Raw genomic sequence first — 16675 nt, forward strand, 5'->3', positions numbered from 1 at the left:
GAATCAACCCCAACCGCGACTGAATCAGGGCTGGGTTCCCTGTTCCGAGGGTGCCCATGTTGTCCCAGCCTCGGAGCAAGCCTCTCCTCCTCTAACTCCGGCTCCCACTCTACTTCCCGTCGCCGACCAAGCTCTGCCGCCCTCTCCCGACGGTCGCGACCTCCGTCTGCCCTCCTCCCGTCATCGAACAAACCCTCACGCTGCAGATCCGGACCACCCAGCCCCAGATCGCAACGGATCTTGTGCTCCTCCATGAGATCCACATCTCTCCGGCATCAGAATTCCCTCTCGCGGCCTCGATCTTCGTAAATCGGCACTTCCCGGTGAAGATCCACCCGATTTGGCACCTCCACTCCACCTGGGTCGACACGATCTGGGCTCTCCTCACCCCGAGGAGCGTGATCTCGCCTCTCCCCGTCCGGTCATTCGCCATCGCGACCCAACTCGGCCTGCCCAGCTATCAGCCGCGCCGCCAGCAGTGCCTCCATCCTCCGCAGCGCCGCCTGCACGTCACCCATCTGGGTCCAAATCTTCCCCACATGGTCCTAGAGTTCCCCCATACTCCATCCAAAAACCTTGTGATTAGCTCTTAGAGCAATCCTAAGTTTCTCTCTTAACTCAAAGAGCTCTGTGGATCGTAGATTCTCTGATACCATTGTTAGGAACCTGAAAATTTGTGCTTCATTAACAATACTCAAAATGAAAAATTACAAGATACATGGACGTTTTTGAAGACCCCCAACCTCCAAAATAGTGCACAACACTAGACACTCTACAAATCTAATCATCCCTTCTCATTAGCCACTAGACCCCTATTTATACTACTAAAAAAATAACTGCTAAAGGTTTGTCCATGAATGGAATGAAGCCGAATAGTAATTTGAATAACAAGAAACACATACTTACGAATTACGATCAAATAGTTACATCAAGAACATAATATATATATATATATATTGTATAACAAAGATCAAACGTTCACCATATCTAAAAATATCAGTTCTACAATTCCTTATCTTATTTTTCCTTTAGTAATACGTAAGCAGGCATCCCAACACATCAGTAACTTTGTTCAACGATCAAATAGTTACATCAAGAACATAAGATATATATATATCTATATATATATATTGTATAACAAAGATCAAACGTTCACCATATCTAAAAATATCAGTTCTACAATTCCTTATCTTATTTTGCCTTTAGTAATACGTAAGAAGGCATCCCAACACATGAGTAACTTTGTTCAATCCATAAACGACATCAAAATTTCCTTTTATGTCGGGACATAAACAACAATAGGGCTCCTAACTTGGTAAGTACCATCATCCCACACAAGAGAAGCAGAGACCACAACTTTCTTATCTACTGTCCCCCGCACTGTCACCGCATAGGATAGCTTCTCCTCAAGGGATTTAAACGACAAAACACTAGGATTCACTGTGATTTTAAGCCCTGGTGGGGCAACCAAGTTAGCTTTATACGAAGAGGTCGGTGATCCAACGTTTGTGACAGTCCTGTTAAAGACATGATTGATTGTTTGCGAAGGTGTCGTAGAAAGAGCAAAGGCAGGATAATTTAGGTCCGGTGTCGTTTCATGACTGCCTTGATCAGGACATGTGCTGTTACTGTTTCCGGTAACTATTTGCAATAGCTTTGTAGTGTAGCCTTGTCCACACAAAAAGCTTATGTAATCATCTTCGACTGCGTCGTATATTAAACCAGGGCATGCAGCATTGAGAGGATTTATTTGTCCGGCTCCGTATGCGAATTCGGCTTCGGAGTTAAGGTCGGCACTCATGGGATTAGCTGCAAATTATACGTACGTACGAGAAATTATTTATGGTTAGGTCACAAATAATTAGGGGACTTTAGAGGTACGTACAAGTAGCGTCGAGAAAACATCTTGATATCTAGGAGTACGTACGGACGCATTGACTGTGTCAATAAGCAAACGTTTTCTAGTAATGGTTTCTAATCAAAATTACACAATGTGCAAGTTTTTTCACAAGTTTGATGTTTAGACGGGTTACGCAATTAAATAAAAAGAAAAAAAATAAAAGAAATGTGTGATTGGTGTAATTAGTGAAATTAAGAAATGGGATCATATGATATAATGCAACCATTATTACCGGTGGTCATAAGAGACGACTTGATGGCGGCCGGAGACCATGTCGGGTTGAATGATTTGACGTAGGCAGCAGCCCCCGAAGCATGTGGGCAAGACATTGATGTGCCAGATAGAAAATTGTATGCCACTACTCTTTTGTCATCTTCAAAACCTTCTAAAACTGGGGCAATTGGCGACCATGCAGCTAAAATGTTTACCCCTGGTGCTGCTAAATCTGGCTGCAGATTGTGATCATCACATATAATTATGAATAGATCAAGATCTTAACTAAAAGCTATAAACTTGAATATCATCAATAAGATTGATTAAAATTTCAGATTACCTTGAGAATATTAGGAGAGATTGGATTTGGTCCCCTCGACGAAAAGGAAGGTATGTAGGGGGCCAGCCTATCTTTTGCCTCATTACTTTTTGATATTGACGCCATTGGGCTCCTACATTACAAAATCTTTTATTTGCCTTATGTTTTCACTCGGTGTTCTGAATAATATGGATTTTTAAACAGTAAGATCATTTTTATCTTTTTTTTTTCAGGGAAGTAATTAACAAATTTATACACGCAGCTTGGATATTAACTTTTTACCCAAGAATGTTTAATAACTTACATACTAATAAGAGGACATGTTCCTTTTTTTAACGCTGCTTTTTCCCCCCAAAAATTTCATATGAAAATAATGTATGATTAACAATGTTCAACACAAATCATTTATAATTGTTTTTCATCACAAAATATATTGAATAAATATGCAAATTATTCAACTTATAATCCATGGTTGAACTTGAAATATGTCACTACAAGCCTATCAGAAAAGCAATTTTAGAGACGACATTTTCAAACGCGAAACTTAATTTCGTCTCTAAAAGCCTACTTTATAATTGTCTCTAAAACTTCTGTCTCTCTTTTCAATTTTTTTTAATCTTTAATTAGAGACGAAATATTTTATCTCTAAATAAAGCATTAATAAACAAAATATTAATTTAGTCTCAAATGAATTTGGAGGGAAATTCCACGCCAAATATAAGTTGGTTTCGATATTCAGAGACAATATATATATATATATATATATATAAACATTTTCAGGGACAAAGTAATTTTTCATGTCTAAAATGTGTTATTTTGATATTTGGAGACAAAATAATGTTTGTCTCTCAAAGTAGTTAAACTTGATTCAAACACAAAGTAGTAATAGTCTCTGATAGATTTAAAAGAAAAGTTTCCCAACAAAAATAATTTTGTGGGAAGCTTTTCATAGCATTTGCATCTCAAGTATATATGCAAATATAAATGAATATAAGCACCTTGTAGTTCTTTTTCAAATTATGACTAATATGCCAAAACTTTTAAAATTGATGGTCTAAACTTATTAGAAAATTATGAAATAAAAAAAAAGGAAGAACGGGCACATCAAGAACAAAGTATTTCAGAAAGGCAATTAGTTAAAAAGTATTATCAGTAATTTTGAGAAAAATAAAATTTTAGAGGATTATATGAAAAACTATTTAAAGATATATTTTAATAAATCTTCAAAAAAAAGATATATTTCAACAAAATATTTTAAAAGGTTTTCCAAAAAATATATATTTTAAAAGATAAATTAAAAATATTAAGATTAATAGCTTGAAAAAAAAAAACTAAATATGTACCCGGTAGAATTTATGTAGATGTAAATTTGGGCTCCATCGTCCGGATTAAGGTAGGATGTAGGCAAGGGAAAAGTCTCGGAAACTTCGCCAGATTCCCGGCCAGTGATCACCATACCAACTGCGCCGGCCAGTATCGCCCCTCTCCCACGTGTAAAAGAATCGCATAACACAATTTTACCTTTCACCAAATTCTGGTCCAACGACCCCGTTGTGCAATACCTGCATTAATATATTTTTATGAAAATTAAGTGCTTCAACAATAATTAATGTAAATTAGTGAACGATTTTAACCTGGAAAAAGACTGCTCAATCCCTGCCGTCGTGTTTGGTGCATCTCCACCATATATTATAGGAAACATCTTATCCTTGAGGTCAAATGTATTTATTGAAAATCCCTATATCCAAAAAAAAAAAAAAAAAAAAAAAAAAAACCCTTTTTTTTTTTTTTTTTTGCTACTTCTACAGTTTTAAAAACAAACTTATGTCTCACTATTCATTCTCTAGTTTTATTCACAAATTTAATCTCTTTTATTAATTGATGTGACAATTTTTAAAACATCTACTAATATAAAAAATGATAACTCACATATCACATCACTTAATATACAAAAATTAAGATTTAAGTTGACATCTCTAGCATTATTCTATGAAAATAAAACATAATTTTTATTCCATACAATTACAATTTTACAAATATAAAGATTTCTTTACTAGAGATCCATGTTAACTTTTTAAACTATTATTATTACATATAATAAATGTCATCTTACACCATCATTTACAATATGTTACTTCAATGTGTATATATACTTACAATTTTAGGGGATAATTCTTTTATTTGATAAAAAAAATCTAGTGATGACCACTATTATCAATAATATCTATCATTTTTCTCTAATATATATATATATATATATATATATTAAAAATACTTGAATCACACAATTATGAAAAGGTTTAGACTTTAGGCTTTACCTCAAAAGTCTTGTCGTTACCCAACTGAACTTTGGTCAAGAACTCCCGATCGATGGTGGAAGCAGCCACAGAGAGAGTCCAAGGTGAGAAGTTTGTGAGAGTCGTTAGGGATGGACCTCCGTTACCAGCAGAAGTAGACGTCAAAATGCCTTTCCTCATAGCATGGAAAGAGCCAATGGCAATCGAATTCTTGAAATAATCTTCCAAACCGGACGAGAGAGAAATCGAAATTATGTCGACGCCGTCGGCAATCGCGTCGTCGAATGCCGCGAGAATGTCGGCGTCTTGGCAACCATCTTCCCAGCAGACTTTGTAGATGGCGAGACGAGCCGATGGAACCGCTCCCCGTGCCGTGCCTGAGCCTAAGCCTAAAAGACTTGCGCCGCCAACTAGGACCCCGGCCGCCGTCGACGCCGTGTGTGTCCCGTGGCCGTCCGAGTCTCTCGGTGACTTGATATCGCCGTCTTCGAACGTCCCGTCACTCCGGTAATACTTTGCTCCAATTATTTTGCTGTTTATATAATATAGGGGTCAAAATGACAACATTTAACACCTTCGTAAAAACTAATTAATTACTTGACATACATAGATGTTGGCAAGTAACACAATGATGTTAAATCTAGGGAGAACCACTACTGACACCTTCTTCTGTGTTCCATCTAAATTAGAGAACTTTCATCCTTACATTTTTTTTTTCTTTTTTGTAAAAAAATCATAAAAAGAATATATATCCGAATAATATTTGTCTTTGATCTACTTGTTGCATTAATAATTTCCTTTTATAATGATATTTTTTACCATTAGAGTGTAAGTTATAGTTGTGAATATGCAAAATATTGCTTAACATCATTTTTATTAATTAACAAAAGTAAAAACGTCAATATATATATATATATATATTGCCTTAGATGTAGATGTGATCTTTACCTAATGCACGGAGGGGTATTTTCGTCATTTAAACAACATTTAACAGTCAAACTACATTTTTATTAAGTTCACTAATGCAGAGATCGTGTCTTTTGTAATTTTTATAAAAACTCAGAAGGTGTTGATGTGAAATGTTTCAATCAAAAAATGTTTTTGTAATTAGGCAAAACACAAGGGTCTCAATGTGCACATTAAGACCCTTGTGTTTTGTAAAACTATTCTAATTAGAATCCTAAAGAAAATCTTAATCCTAATAATAATCAAACTTAAATAAATCCTAACAGATAAATATTAAAAAATAACTCTAAAATAATTCAAATTCTAAAATAACTATAAATCTTAGTAGACAACAAAGTCATTCTAATGATTATAATAAGATACTTCACACTAAAATTTATTAAATTAAGGTAAAAATGACATAAAACGCCATTAAATTCAATTTTGTGTTTTGAGTTTTTTTTTTTTTTTTTTTTCTTTTTTTTTTTTTAAGGAATTTTTGTGTTTGAGTTTAGATGGCGGTCATTTAGAAAATACCATCAAATCCGTTTCCTATACCAAATTTATTGACAACCAACGTTAAAATTACTCTTTGCTTAAAAGATTTAAGGGCATTTAGCCGCTATTAATTATAATACCGCCAAATTATTCACTGTTTTCACTGCTGTCGTTTTTCCCATTAAATCGTAACAATTTTTTCCGCCCCCTCCAAATAACAATGATGACGCTTTTTCATTCAAACACCATCTTTTAAGCGCATGTTATTCACCATATCTTGTAGTAGTGGTGGGTGATATTTGTATGCATGTAGCATAATAGCAGATAATATATTACTTAGATTCAGTACATATGTACGTACTTGTTACAAGTGAAATTGGAGGTTTGGCATGATCCCTTCCATTTGGAAGGCGGTGGACCAAAACCTTTGTCGTCAAAGCTATCGGATTCAGGCCAAATTCCGGTGTCGAACACCCCTATGATGATGTCGCTTTCGACCGTGCACCTCTCAACTTGCTGTGGAAACCCAATGAAGTCCCATGACCTTGTTGTGTGCAGCTTCTGCTTTTCACTAGGGAAAACGGATACAACCCCCTCTTTGCCTACAAATACACAATTAACAAACATATCAGTATATAGTACAGTTAATTAAGTTGCATGTGCAAAAATAGTATATAATAACACGAGTGAAATTTAAATTGTCGAAAGAGGAAGGGGGAAAAAAAAAGAAAAAGAAAATGTATGCAATTCACTAGTACTCACCGGCCATTTCTTGTGCTTCTTTCTCGGTTAGCTTGGCAACAAATCCATTCAAACTCCTCTTGTAACTATGAAGTAGAGAACCCGGTGCAACATCTCTGAAAACATGCGCATGCATACACGTTTTTAAAGAATAATAGTTACAAATTGTAAAGAAAGACGTTTAAAAAATTAAAAAATAATTACAATTAATAATATAGAAAGTCAATCCACATGCAATAACAACTATTAATGATAATATAAATTAACAATTACCTGCCAACAACGTTTTGTAGCATGCTCATGTGAAGAGGTGCAGACGTGGACTGCTCACTCTGTGGAGTAATGTCGCCCATGTATACTATATAAGCCTGCATACCAAATATCGTACATGTAGATATTAGGGAATAATAATGCTAAATTATGAATAATACATGTAAAATTTCACAACTGACACCATAAGGCGTAGTATTCCAGTCCTCATTCTTAAATTAAAAAAATTAAAAAAATATATTTTTTATATACACGTAATTAATCAACACCAACTACGTACATTAATTGGTCATATTTCAAATAGTACTTAAGACATTACATAATTATAACGTACCTTTCTATCATTCTGAGCTGCCGAATGACAACCGCTTAACAGAGTTGAAGTGAGAAAGAGCGAGAGAAACCATGAGAGCGCCATTATTGATACTGAAGAAAGAGCTAGAATATATAAGTACTGCATATATAAGTGCACATATATATAGATATATTCATGGGTTAGATATTTGAAGACTTCTTTAATTTTACTTTACTGATTCGAATTTTTAATTTTAAATTTTTACAGTTAAATATACTCAAAAAATGTCACATTTAATTTTTTTATTACAGTTAAAAATTCTTAAAAAATATCATATCTAATTTTTTTTTACTATAATTAAAATTTTTTAAAAAATATCACACCTTAAATTTTATAAAGTGAACAAACCAAATAGTTTTGAAAATTCAATGACGAAAAGTGGGGCAAATGATTAGTCCATATCCGACAAGGACATTCACATGCAACATATTCTACTAAAATTAATAGAAGCAATGCACTCCAACCAATATCTGCTTGGTTGAGGTTTGTAAGTCAGCTGTCTCTCCGTGATTGTGGAACATGGGACTCGGATAATGATGGTGCTAAAGACGAAAATATGTTTTCAGTCTTGGAACCTGGCTAATTAAAATCTTCTAGAGAGCGGCGAATTTTTTTTTTAAAATTTGAATTGATAATTTCATTTAGCTTCCACCATATTTTCATTTAGGGGTGCAGATTCCTCCAATCAAATTTTGTTGTCATATGATTGTGGGTATAGTCGTAACTTCACACCTAATCTTATGACCATATGATTTAGGGTACAAATCCTCCCATCTCTATAAATAAATAAATATATAAAAACTCATCATCTACATTAAGTTGTTGGACTATTATCTGGTGCTCTTAAATTTTAATGTCATTTTCAGTTTTCTTCTTAAATATTAAAAATTATTACTTTACTTCTTAAATTTTGAATTGTTTCCATTTAACTCTTTCTATTGTAATTTTGTTAAAAACATATAGAAAATAAAAAAGTAATGTAGTCACGCAGATAAAAACTACATGATCACACTTAATTCTCTCTTTTTCTTTTTAATTTCAACAATAATTCTCACAAAAGAGCTTAAGTGGGACAAATTTAAATTTTAGGGAGCAACGGGGGTAAAGTGGGAATGACCTCAAAGTTTATAGGGCACCAATGAGATTAATCCTAAGTACTTATTAGCCTCCCAAAATACATAGTATATATTTGAGCATCTACAATACAACTCTATAATTGATATGCCAATTGTATCTTAGCATTTGAGTATAAAAAACACTCTCCAATGCAATGTTATTTGTTGTAAAAAATTTGCCAAAATATTAGACTTAGTGACAAATTTCTGACTAAGTATAATATATTGCAAATTTAGCGTTTAATTCATATTGGTTGATATGGTTACTTTTTTATTTAATCATTACAACTTAATTTTTTAAATTATTTTAAAATTAAAAGTTTACTTTTACAACTTTTAAAGCTTAATGATTATAAAAAAAATAAATTTAAACATTTCAAATAGTATTATGCTTTGTAACAAAAATAAAAATTACATATAATATCATTCATAATTTTTTAATGTCGAATATACAATTGGCATTAATTAGCATTTGCATTTCCAATGGTTTATATTAAACTAAACACATTTTAATAATAAAACATCAACCTCATTCTAATTTAAATGATTAGTCTCCACATTTGTATACAATTGGCATGCAGACTCGCGGGTGTCGGAGATTTCTCACATAATCTCTTGCCCAAATCAAACGCATCAACTAAGTCAGTAGCTCAATTGAGACGGTATCTTAAGAGCAAAAGTTGCAACTGTTGGTAACCGAATTGAATTCGGATGCGGAAGCGTGGCGGAGAGGCGGATCGTGTATAACAAAAATTTTCATAAAATTTTTGAGATACTCTATAGATTATATTAATTTATGCACGAATAAATTAATCACATTACTTTATATGTCAAGAACTCAATTAGAAAAAATACCTGGAGGCTGACTCGGAAGATAACTTGAGTTTTTTAACCACGAACAATCCTTACTCCAATCTTTGTGTTTAAAAAACCAAAGTCTTCCACGTCAATTCCTTGATTCCACGTAGACGTGTGTGTGGGCACACGTGAGACAAAATAGGTTTAAAAAACACTCAAATTTCCACAAACACCAACGCATGCACGATGTGAAATTTTTTGGCAGAAAAATTTTTTCTCTCTTTTTCCATTGAGAATTTCGGCCACACTAACAGTTAGGGCAGAAAAAATGTTTTCAAAAATTGTGTCCACAATTTTCTATCATTCTCATATTTAAATAGTAGAAGTCAAACTTCAAAAAGAAATCAAATCTCTATCTCCTATTTGAATTTTGAACAAAAAATTTCCCTCTTCCTTATCCATTGTGGCGGGCCACCCCTTAGGGTTTTTACCCTGTGTGTGGTGCCAATTACAAATAGGGAATGAAGAGAAATCATCCTTTATCCTGTAGTCCAATTTTAATTCAAATTCAAATTCGAATTTAAGTCAAACTTAAATTAATTTGAATTCTAAATTGAACCACTTATCAAATAAGTTTAGAAGGATAAATTTAAATTATGTTCATGATTCAAATTCAAATTTAAATAATCACATTATTTAAATAATAATTCATTCTCAATTAATTATTTTCGAGTATTTAATTTCGAGTGACTAATGGACCTATAATCCCGAGCTCCAATAAAATTAATAATTAATTAAACACTTTAATTAATTAATTAATTCTATTAATTCCAATAGTTACTCCACTATAAACTTGGAATTGAACTCTCAAAATTATAGACATTAATTACTTCTAAACTGTGAAGTGTCCATTTGATATAGTTATTACATATAGATCAATCATCCATAAATAATTCATAATTAGAGTCAGGTAGAATCCGTTAACCTCTCTAATTATATCTTCATCCTTGAGTACCATTGATTCTCTAATGGATAGTGATTCATAAAACACATTCATGAACCATAGCGCTCTTACTAATCCAAGTACCGAATCAACACTCAATAGAATTATTTATCTACTACTTTCTCAAGAAGGAATGAATTCCATCTCGTATAATAACATTCCCGGCCACCTATTTCATCATGTCTCCAAAATACAAGGAATAGGATTCAGGGTCTCAGAATCTGTACCGAGTAAATCAAAAGACATAAATCCATAAATAAGAGTTTGTTAAGAACTCATGATTAATATCATTCTATATATGACCAACGGTATACTCAATTAGAATTTCTATGCTTAACGGAAATTATTAGAAATTCATATTGTGTTTGTGTCCCTGTTCCACACAATCTCATTATGTGAAATACACTCATTCAATATCTCACCATATTAACAGTGCGGATAGCATCCTTTCATTCTAAATGGGAATGACATGTATTAATAATGTTTTAATTAAAGATTTCAAACTTTAATTAAATTCATTATGAACAATTTTTTTATTATTATCCTTAAACACTATCCTCTCGTATATAACACTTATATACTATGTTTAAGGTTACATAAATAATCACGGAATTTTCATTTGATATTCATAAAATATTCATAAATATATGCACATAAAATTATAAATAAACTCTTTTATTAATTAAATAATAAATATTCTATTACATTTTATGCTTCTAGGACATTATTCCCAAGAGCAACTTCTTTAAAAGAAAATGTAAATCTTCAATTATTGAAGACTTAACTTTGTTTAAGTCTTTCGAAAGACAAGTGTAAGTCTTTCCATCATTGAAGACTCAACTAATTTGTTCAAGTCTTTAGAAAGACAAATGTAAGTCTTTCCATTATTGAAGACTTAACTTAGTGTATTAACGCCCGCGGCTTCAAATTTATGTGGGTTTAAACCTTTGACTTTGAACTTATATGTGAATTTTTATAGTTTGAATTGGTGTTTGGTAATGTATGATAGTGTTTAATAATGTAAGGTCTAAAATAGAGTTTAACCTTCAATTTTGAGTTCAAATGAACTCTAAATCCAAATTCTCTTAAGTGTTATGTAACCAAACAAGAGTTTTAACCCAAAAATTAATTCAAACCCATCTAAACCTTCCAAACAAATAGGCACTAAGGCCTAGTTTATTTCACTGATTAGAGTTTAGAATTTGAGTTTTGCTACAGTAAAAAGCTCTCAGAAACAATCACATTTAACTTTTTTGCTACAATAAAAAGCTTTCACATAAAGTCACATCTCAACTCAAATTAAAAATTAAAATCAGCGAACTAAACAAGCCCTAAGTCTTAAAAAGACCAGCATAGATGTTTCTATCATACATTGAAGACTAAACCCAGCAACTCACAATGCATTGGACCGCTTTTATTTTCTTTGTTTTAAACAGGGAAAATATTAGATGTAGAATCTAAGGGAAAAATAGTTTTTTAAAAGTTTTTGACTGGGAGGGTTTTTCTCAATTTTTATTTATTTATTTATTTTATTTATTTTTGGAAGAAAGGATGTTATCAATCCATTCTACTAATGTAAAATGAGTTTCTTTGGGGTTTCTTTTTTTTTTTTGTTCTCTTTGTTCTTCATTTTTTCTTTTTTTAACTTTCTTTTTGTTTTTTCCTTCAATCTTTTTTTAACTAACTCTAATAAATATATTTTACTGTCTAATTTTCCTTCAAAATTATTTCTTCTTATACATATTATTATCTAAATTTCTTTTAAATTCTCTTCCTTGACATTTCGTAATGTTTTTTTTTCTTCTTATTTTCCTTTTTTTTTCTCTCTATTTTCTTTTTTTGCCTTCTCTTCTTTTCTTTCTTATCTTTTTTTATTCTATTATATATTCTTCTTTTTTTTTTAAAATAAGACCCTAATACATTTTTCTTTTTTATTTTTTCAAATGAGATCCTAATAAGTAATAAATATAATGTTTTTCCAAGAAAGCTAAGAAAGTACGAAACGTTTCTAACCTTTTTTTCCTTTCTTCCTTTTTCTTCTTTCGGTTTTCTTTTTTTTTTTTTTGTACTTTCATTTTTTTCTAGCCTCCGTCCTTTTTTTTTTCTTTTTTCTTTCTCTTTGTCCTTCAATCTTTTCTTTTTCAAATTGATCCTAATAAATATATTTTACTATCTAATTTTCCTTCTAAATAATTTCTTCTCATTTATATCTCTATCTAGACTTCTTTTAAATTTTCTTTTCCTAACATTTCGGGAGTAAATTTTTTTCTTTACTTTCCTTTCTTTTTCTCTCTTTTTTTTTTTTTATCTTCCTTTTTTTTTTTCATTCTTATCTTGTTTTACCCTATTATACATTCTTTTTTTATCTTCCTTTTTTTTTTCATTCTTATCTTGTTTTACCCTATTATACATTCTTTTTTTTTTTTTTTATTTCTCTAAATAAGACCCTAATACACTATTTTTTTTACTCTAATACATTCTTTTTTTTTTAAACCAAATATGTCATCAATAAAGTAACACTATTTTATTTATGCCACTATTGTAAATTTATCTTATGCTACTAATAATCTGCAGGTTATTTTTTCATAACTTGCAGATTATCTTCCGTAACTTACAACTTACTATCATTCGTTATTTGTAAGTTATTTTTTCCTAACCTATAATTGGCAATCATAATCTGTAGGTTATTTTTATAATGGCATCAAAATTTATATAATGACAAAAAAAAATGGTTAAAGTAAAATTTTCTCTAAATATAATGTTTTTCATTCTTACGTATCTACTGAATCTCACGCGGGTGTTTTCAACTAGCATGTATTAAAAAGTAAAAACCGTGACCTGCGCGTTTTGAAGACTTCAATCTAAAATTGGAGTTAGTCAGAAAAACGACGGCAATACTAACTAGTAGTTTGTTTATTTGGCAGTTCATTTGAAATGGGATGTCTCAAAACGTTATGTCGTTAGCTGAGCAGTTTTACATTATTAATTAAAAAAAAGGGAAAATGAGAAATTTTAGTACTTAAATATTTTAAATTTTTTAAATACATATTTTCAAAATGAGGCTATTAAATTGTTGAACACTTACTTTGAACTTATCCCTTAATAAACTGATATGAGGAAGAAATGAATGTCGTACAAGATTAATCTTTACAAGGGAAGTATAATTGTTCTCACGAAAATAAATAAATACACAAGGGAACATTTAATTAGGTGTAGGATTTGTAGTATATCATAAAGCAATCGTCGACATCACAAAAAAAAAAAAAAAAAAGAAAAAGAAAAGTATCTGTAAGTATTAGAATTAAAAAAGGTCAAAATCTTGTGAGTTCATAAACTAAAGTAACTATTTTGTCACACTATTGTTGTTATTATAATTATTATAATTATTATTATTCTTTTCACCCCTGAACTATATATTATTCGAACACGTATAGTTCCATAAATACCTTTCAAACTATTAATTAAACTTTTCCCCGATTTCTTAACAGTATGCAAGACAATCTGATACAAAATAAATAGTACTATAGACTACAAAATCAATAGTTTGGGAGAGTAGTTGACTTAAAACTGAAAGTTCAAAGGTATTTACGAAATTATAAGTTATGGCACGTTATCAGTTTGTTAGTGTTATAATGACGGGAGTGTTTTGAGCAATTTTGTATTGTTCAAAGTGTGAAATATTTTTAAATTTCAATTGAAGTTTTTATAATGTAGAATAGAAACAATAATATACAATTAGAAGAAAGTATATAAAAAAATTACTTAAAAATTGAAAAAGAGTAATATATCAAAGGGTAGTAGGCATATTCTAACAGCTGACTTTATTACAAAATATGAGTCGTCACATCTAATTTATGAGAAAAAAATGAATATTTGTTAATAGTAGTCAAAAGATTACATTAAATGCATAGAAAACGTAAAACATTCTCAATTATAATTAATAAAACTAAAAAAATAAAGGAGTTGAAACTTAGAAAGGAAAGGAATCTTTTTAAACTAGCATAGAATGAGTATGAATTATGAAATAAAAAAAAAAGTAAGGAAGTTAAAACTTAAAAAAAGAAAGAATATAAAGGCAAATTGCGCCAAACACTCCCCGTTCTGGACTACTAAGTACGAACGATAGTTATGTATTTACTCTTTTATATATTTAAGATTTAGTATTTAAGATTTAGGAGCTAAAGGGATATGAAAACAAAAAACAAAACAAAAAACAGTTAAAAAAAAAAAGAAGGAGAAGAATCATCAAAGTGGGTATGAAAAACAAAAGTTCAAAGTTATAGAACTAAAAAAAACGAGAAAATTATAATTAACAAAATTTTAAAAATAAAAGAATTAAAACTTAAAAAGAAAAAGAATCGTTTTGAACTATCATAGGATAAATACAAATTGTGAGAGAACAAAATAAAGAAAAAAAGTGATGGTGAAACTTAAAAAATAAAAGGACAAAAGGTAAAGCGATAAACACTCACCGTTTTGGACTACTAAGTATGAACAAGTTACATATTTAGGGCCCGTTTAGTTTGCTGATTCGAGTTTTTAATTCGAGTTTATATGTAACGTTTTGTGAGAGCTTTTTACTGTAGTAAAAAAGTTAGATGTGACTGTTTCTGAGAGCTTTTTACTGTAGTAAAACTCAAATCGACGAAATGAACGGGGCCTTACTCTTTTATATATTTAAGATTAGGAATTAAGATTTAAGACTTAGAATTTAGGAGCTAACAGGGACAGTTAAGAAGAAAAAAAAAGGAGAAGAATCACCAAAATATGAAAGTTAAAAATTATAGTAACTAAAAAAAGGAAAAAAAAAACAGTAAAGAAAAGAAAAGAAAAAGAAAAAAAAGGAAGTACCGAAATAGTTCACAACTGACGGTGAAGGAGCCTACTTCTACTCTTTTTTATTGTAGTGACAATGATTTTATTTTTATATATATTGTTTAAGGTTTGTCAGCGCCTTCTAACGTTTAGTTTATGGATTCAGAATCATGATTTATAATCATTTTCGGTTTACGTGTGTTTTTTGTGAGAGAAAATACTGTAGCGAATCATGAACCATGATTCGAATCATGGCATGAATCTAGCAATCATGGCATGAATCATGGCATTTTTCAATTTTAAGTAATTTTGTTATATACTTTCTTCTAATTGTATATTATTGTTTCTATTCTACGTTATAAAAACTACAATTACAACTTATCAATATGTGCACTGCACGTATCTAAATTAATGTTTTTTTTTTTTTAAAAAAAAAGAGTATAAAAATAGCCCCATGACCAATCAACTTTTTTTTTAAGAGAGGACAAATTAAAGTTGCAGCAAATGGATCAAACTTCTCTCTTTCAGCAATTGAACACTTTTACAAAAGTAAGCATGTAAACAAATAACGTTATTACCCCAAAAAAAAAATCAAAGATTATTTATTTTTTAAGAAACTAATATTAATGTGCATAACAATTTAGAAATAGGATAAATTTAGCAAAAAATATTTTTAAAAAACACACACACACACGGGTTAATTATCGAATTGCTGTGAATATAGCGCGTGACAGTTCTTGCTAATATGAGGGATATAATTTTAAAATCGTGGCTTTCAACTGGCTGGATCTGACCTGGTAGGCCGGGACCATTGAATAATTTCTCCGTTTTTAGTGCCTTTTCGTCCGTTAAACTGTTTCTTTTCCTCCCATTGTGGCTTTGTAAAAATACTCCCAAACATTTCGTTATTATTTTTCTTATTCTTCTCTTCTCATGTCCTTAAACTACTTTCTCCATAAAAACATTGCCCAGAAGAAAACTCCAAATTCCTAAACTCATGCTTCCTCCTGATCAGTAGACCCACTTTTGTTTTATGGTTTGTCCTTTGTCTGAATTTTCCTTTCTTCATCTTTCTTTTTTTTCCCCTTCTCTTACCGGAAAAAAAACTCAAAAGAAAAAATACAACAAAATCCAATTAGCTGTTTTTCTTCTTTCCCTTATTCATTTTCTTCTAAAACAAGCAAAAGTATAGGTGTTTGAACAGAAATTTAAAATTTTATAAGAAAAAATACCGTTAATAAAAAAGTTTGAATATAGTTTAAACCTATATATGAACCAAACGGCAGTCTTTTTTTTTTCTCTCTCTCTCTGTAGGTGTATATCTACATGATTAAGTATAACTTTTCATGGGTTATGATTAATTTGGATTTGACTCATGCAGATATTTGAGGTGGTGTAATTAGTGG

At 30.9% G+C, this 16675-nt stretch overlaps 1 protein-coding gene across 1 annotated transcript; it reads right to left on the minus strand.

The window, feature by feature from the left end:
• Positions 1 to 1135: 1135 nt before the first annotated feature.
• On the minus strand, positions 1136 to 7618 carry LOC21393677 (cucumisin). Its single transcript, XM_024173479.1, has 10 exons — positions 7518 to 7618; positions 7187 to 7281; positions 6935 to 7029; positions 6534 to 6774; positions 4751 to 5261; positions 4067 to 4170; positions 3776 to 3994; positions 2454 to 2565; positions 2133 to 2349; positions 1136 to 1809 (listed from the first exon to the last, which is right to left on the minus strand). The coding sequence occupies exons 1-10, from the start codon at positions 7599 to 7601 to the stop codon at positions 1277 to 1279; spliced, it is 2211 nt and encodes a 736-aa protein (XP_024029247.1). The 5' UTR covers positions 7602 to 7618; the 3' UTR covers positions 1136 to 1276.
• Positions 7619 to 16675: the final 9057 nt, after the last annotated feature.

This window comes from Morus notabilis, unplaced genomic scaffold (assembly GCF_000414095.1).
Source record: "Morus notabilis unplaced genomic scaffold, ASM41409v2 Scaffold799, whole genome shotgun sequence".
Lineage (NCBI taxonomy): Eukaryota > Viridiplantae > Streptophyta > Magnoliopsida > Rosales > Moraceae > Morus > Morus notabilis.

What these genes read in the sequence shown, in the direction of transcription:
- LOC21393677 (XM_024173479.1), bottom strand. Translation starts at nt 7,601, where the DNA reads ATGGCGCTCTCATGGTTTCTCTCGCTCTTTCTCACTTCAACTCTGTTA. An exon ending in TCCAATTTCACTTGTAACAA is followed by an intron (nt 5,262 to 6,533) that starts GTACGTACATAT and finishes TTATATAAACAG; the next exon opens with CAAAATAATTGGAGCAAAGT. An exon ending in ATTGAGCAGTCTTTTTCCAG is followed by an intron (nt 3,995 to 4,066) that starts GTTAAAATCGTT and finishes ATATTAATGCAG; the next exon opens with GTATTGCACAACGGGGTCGT.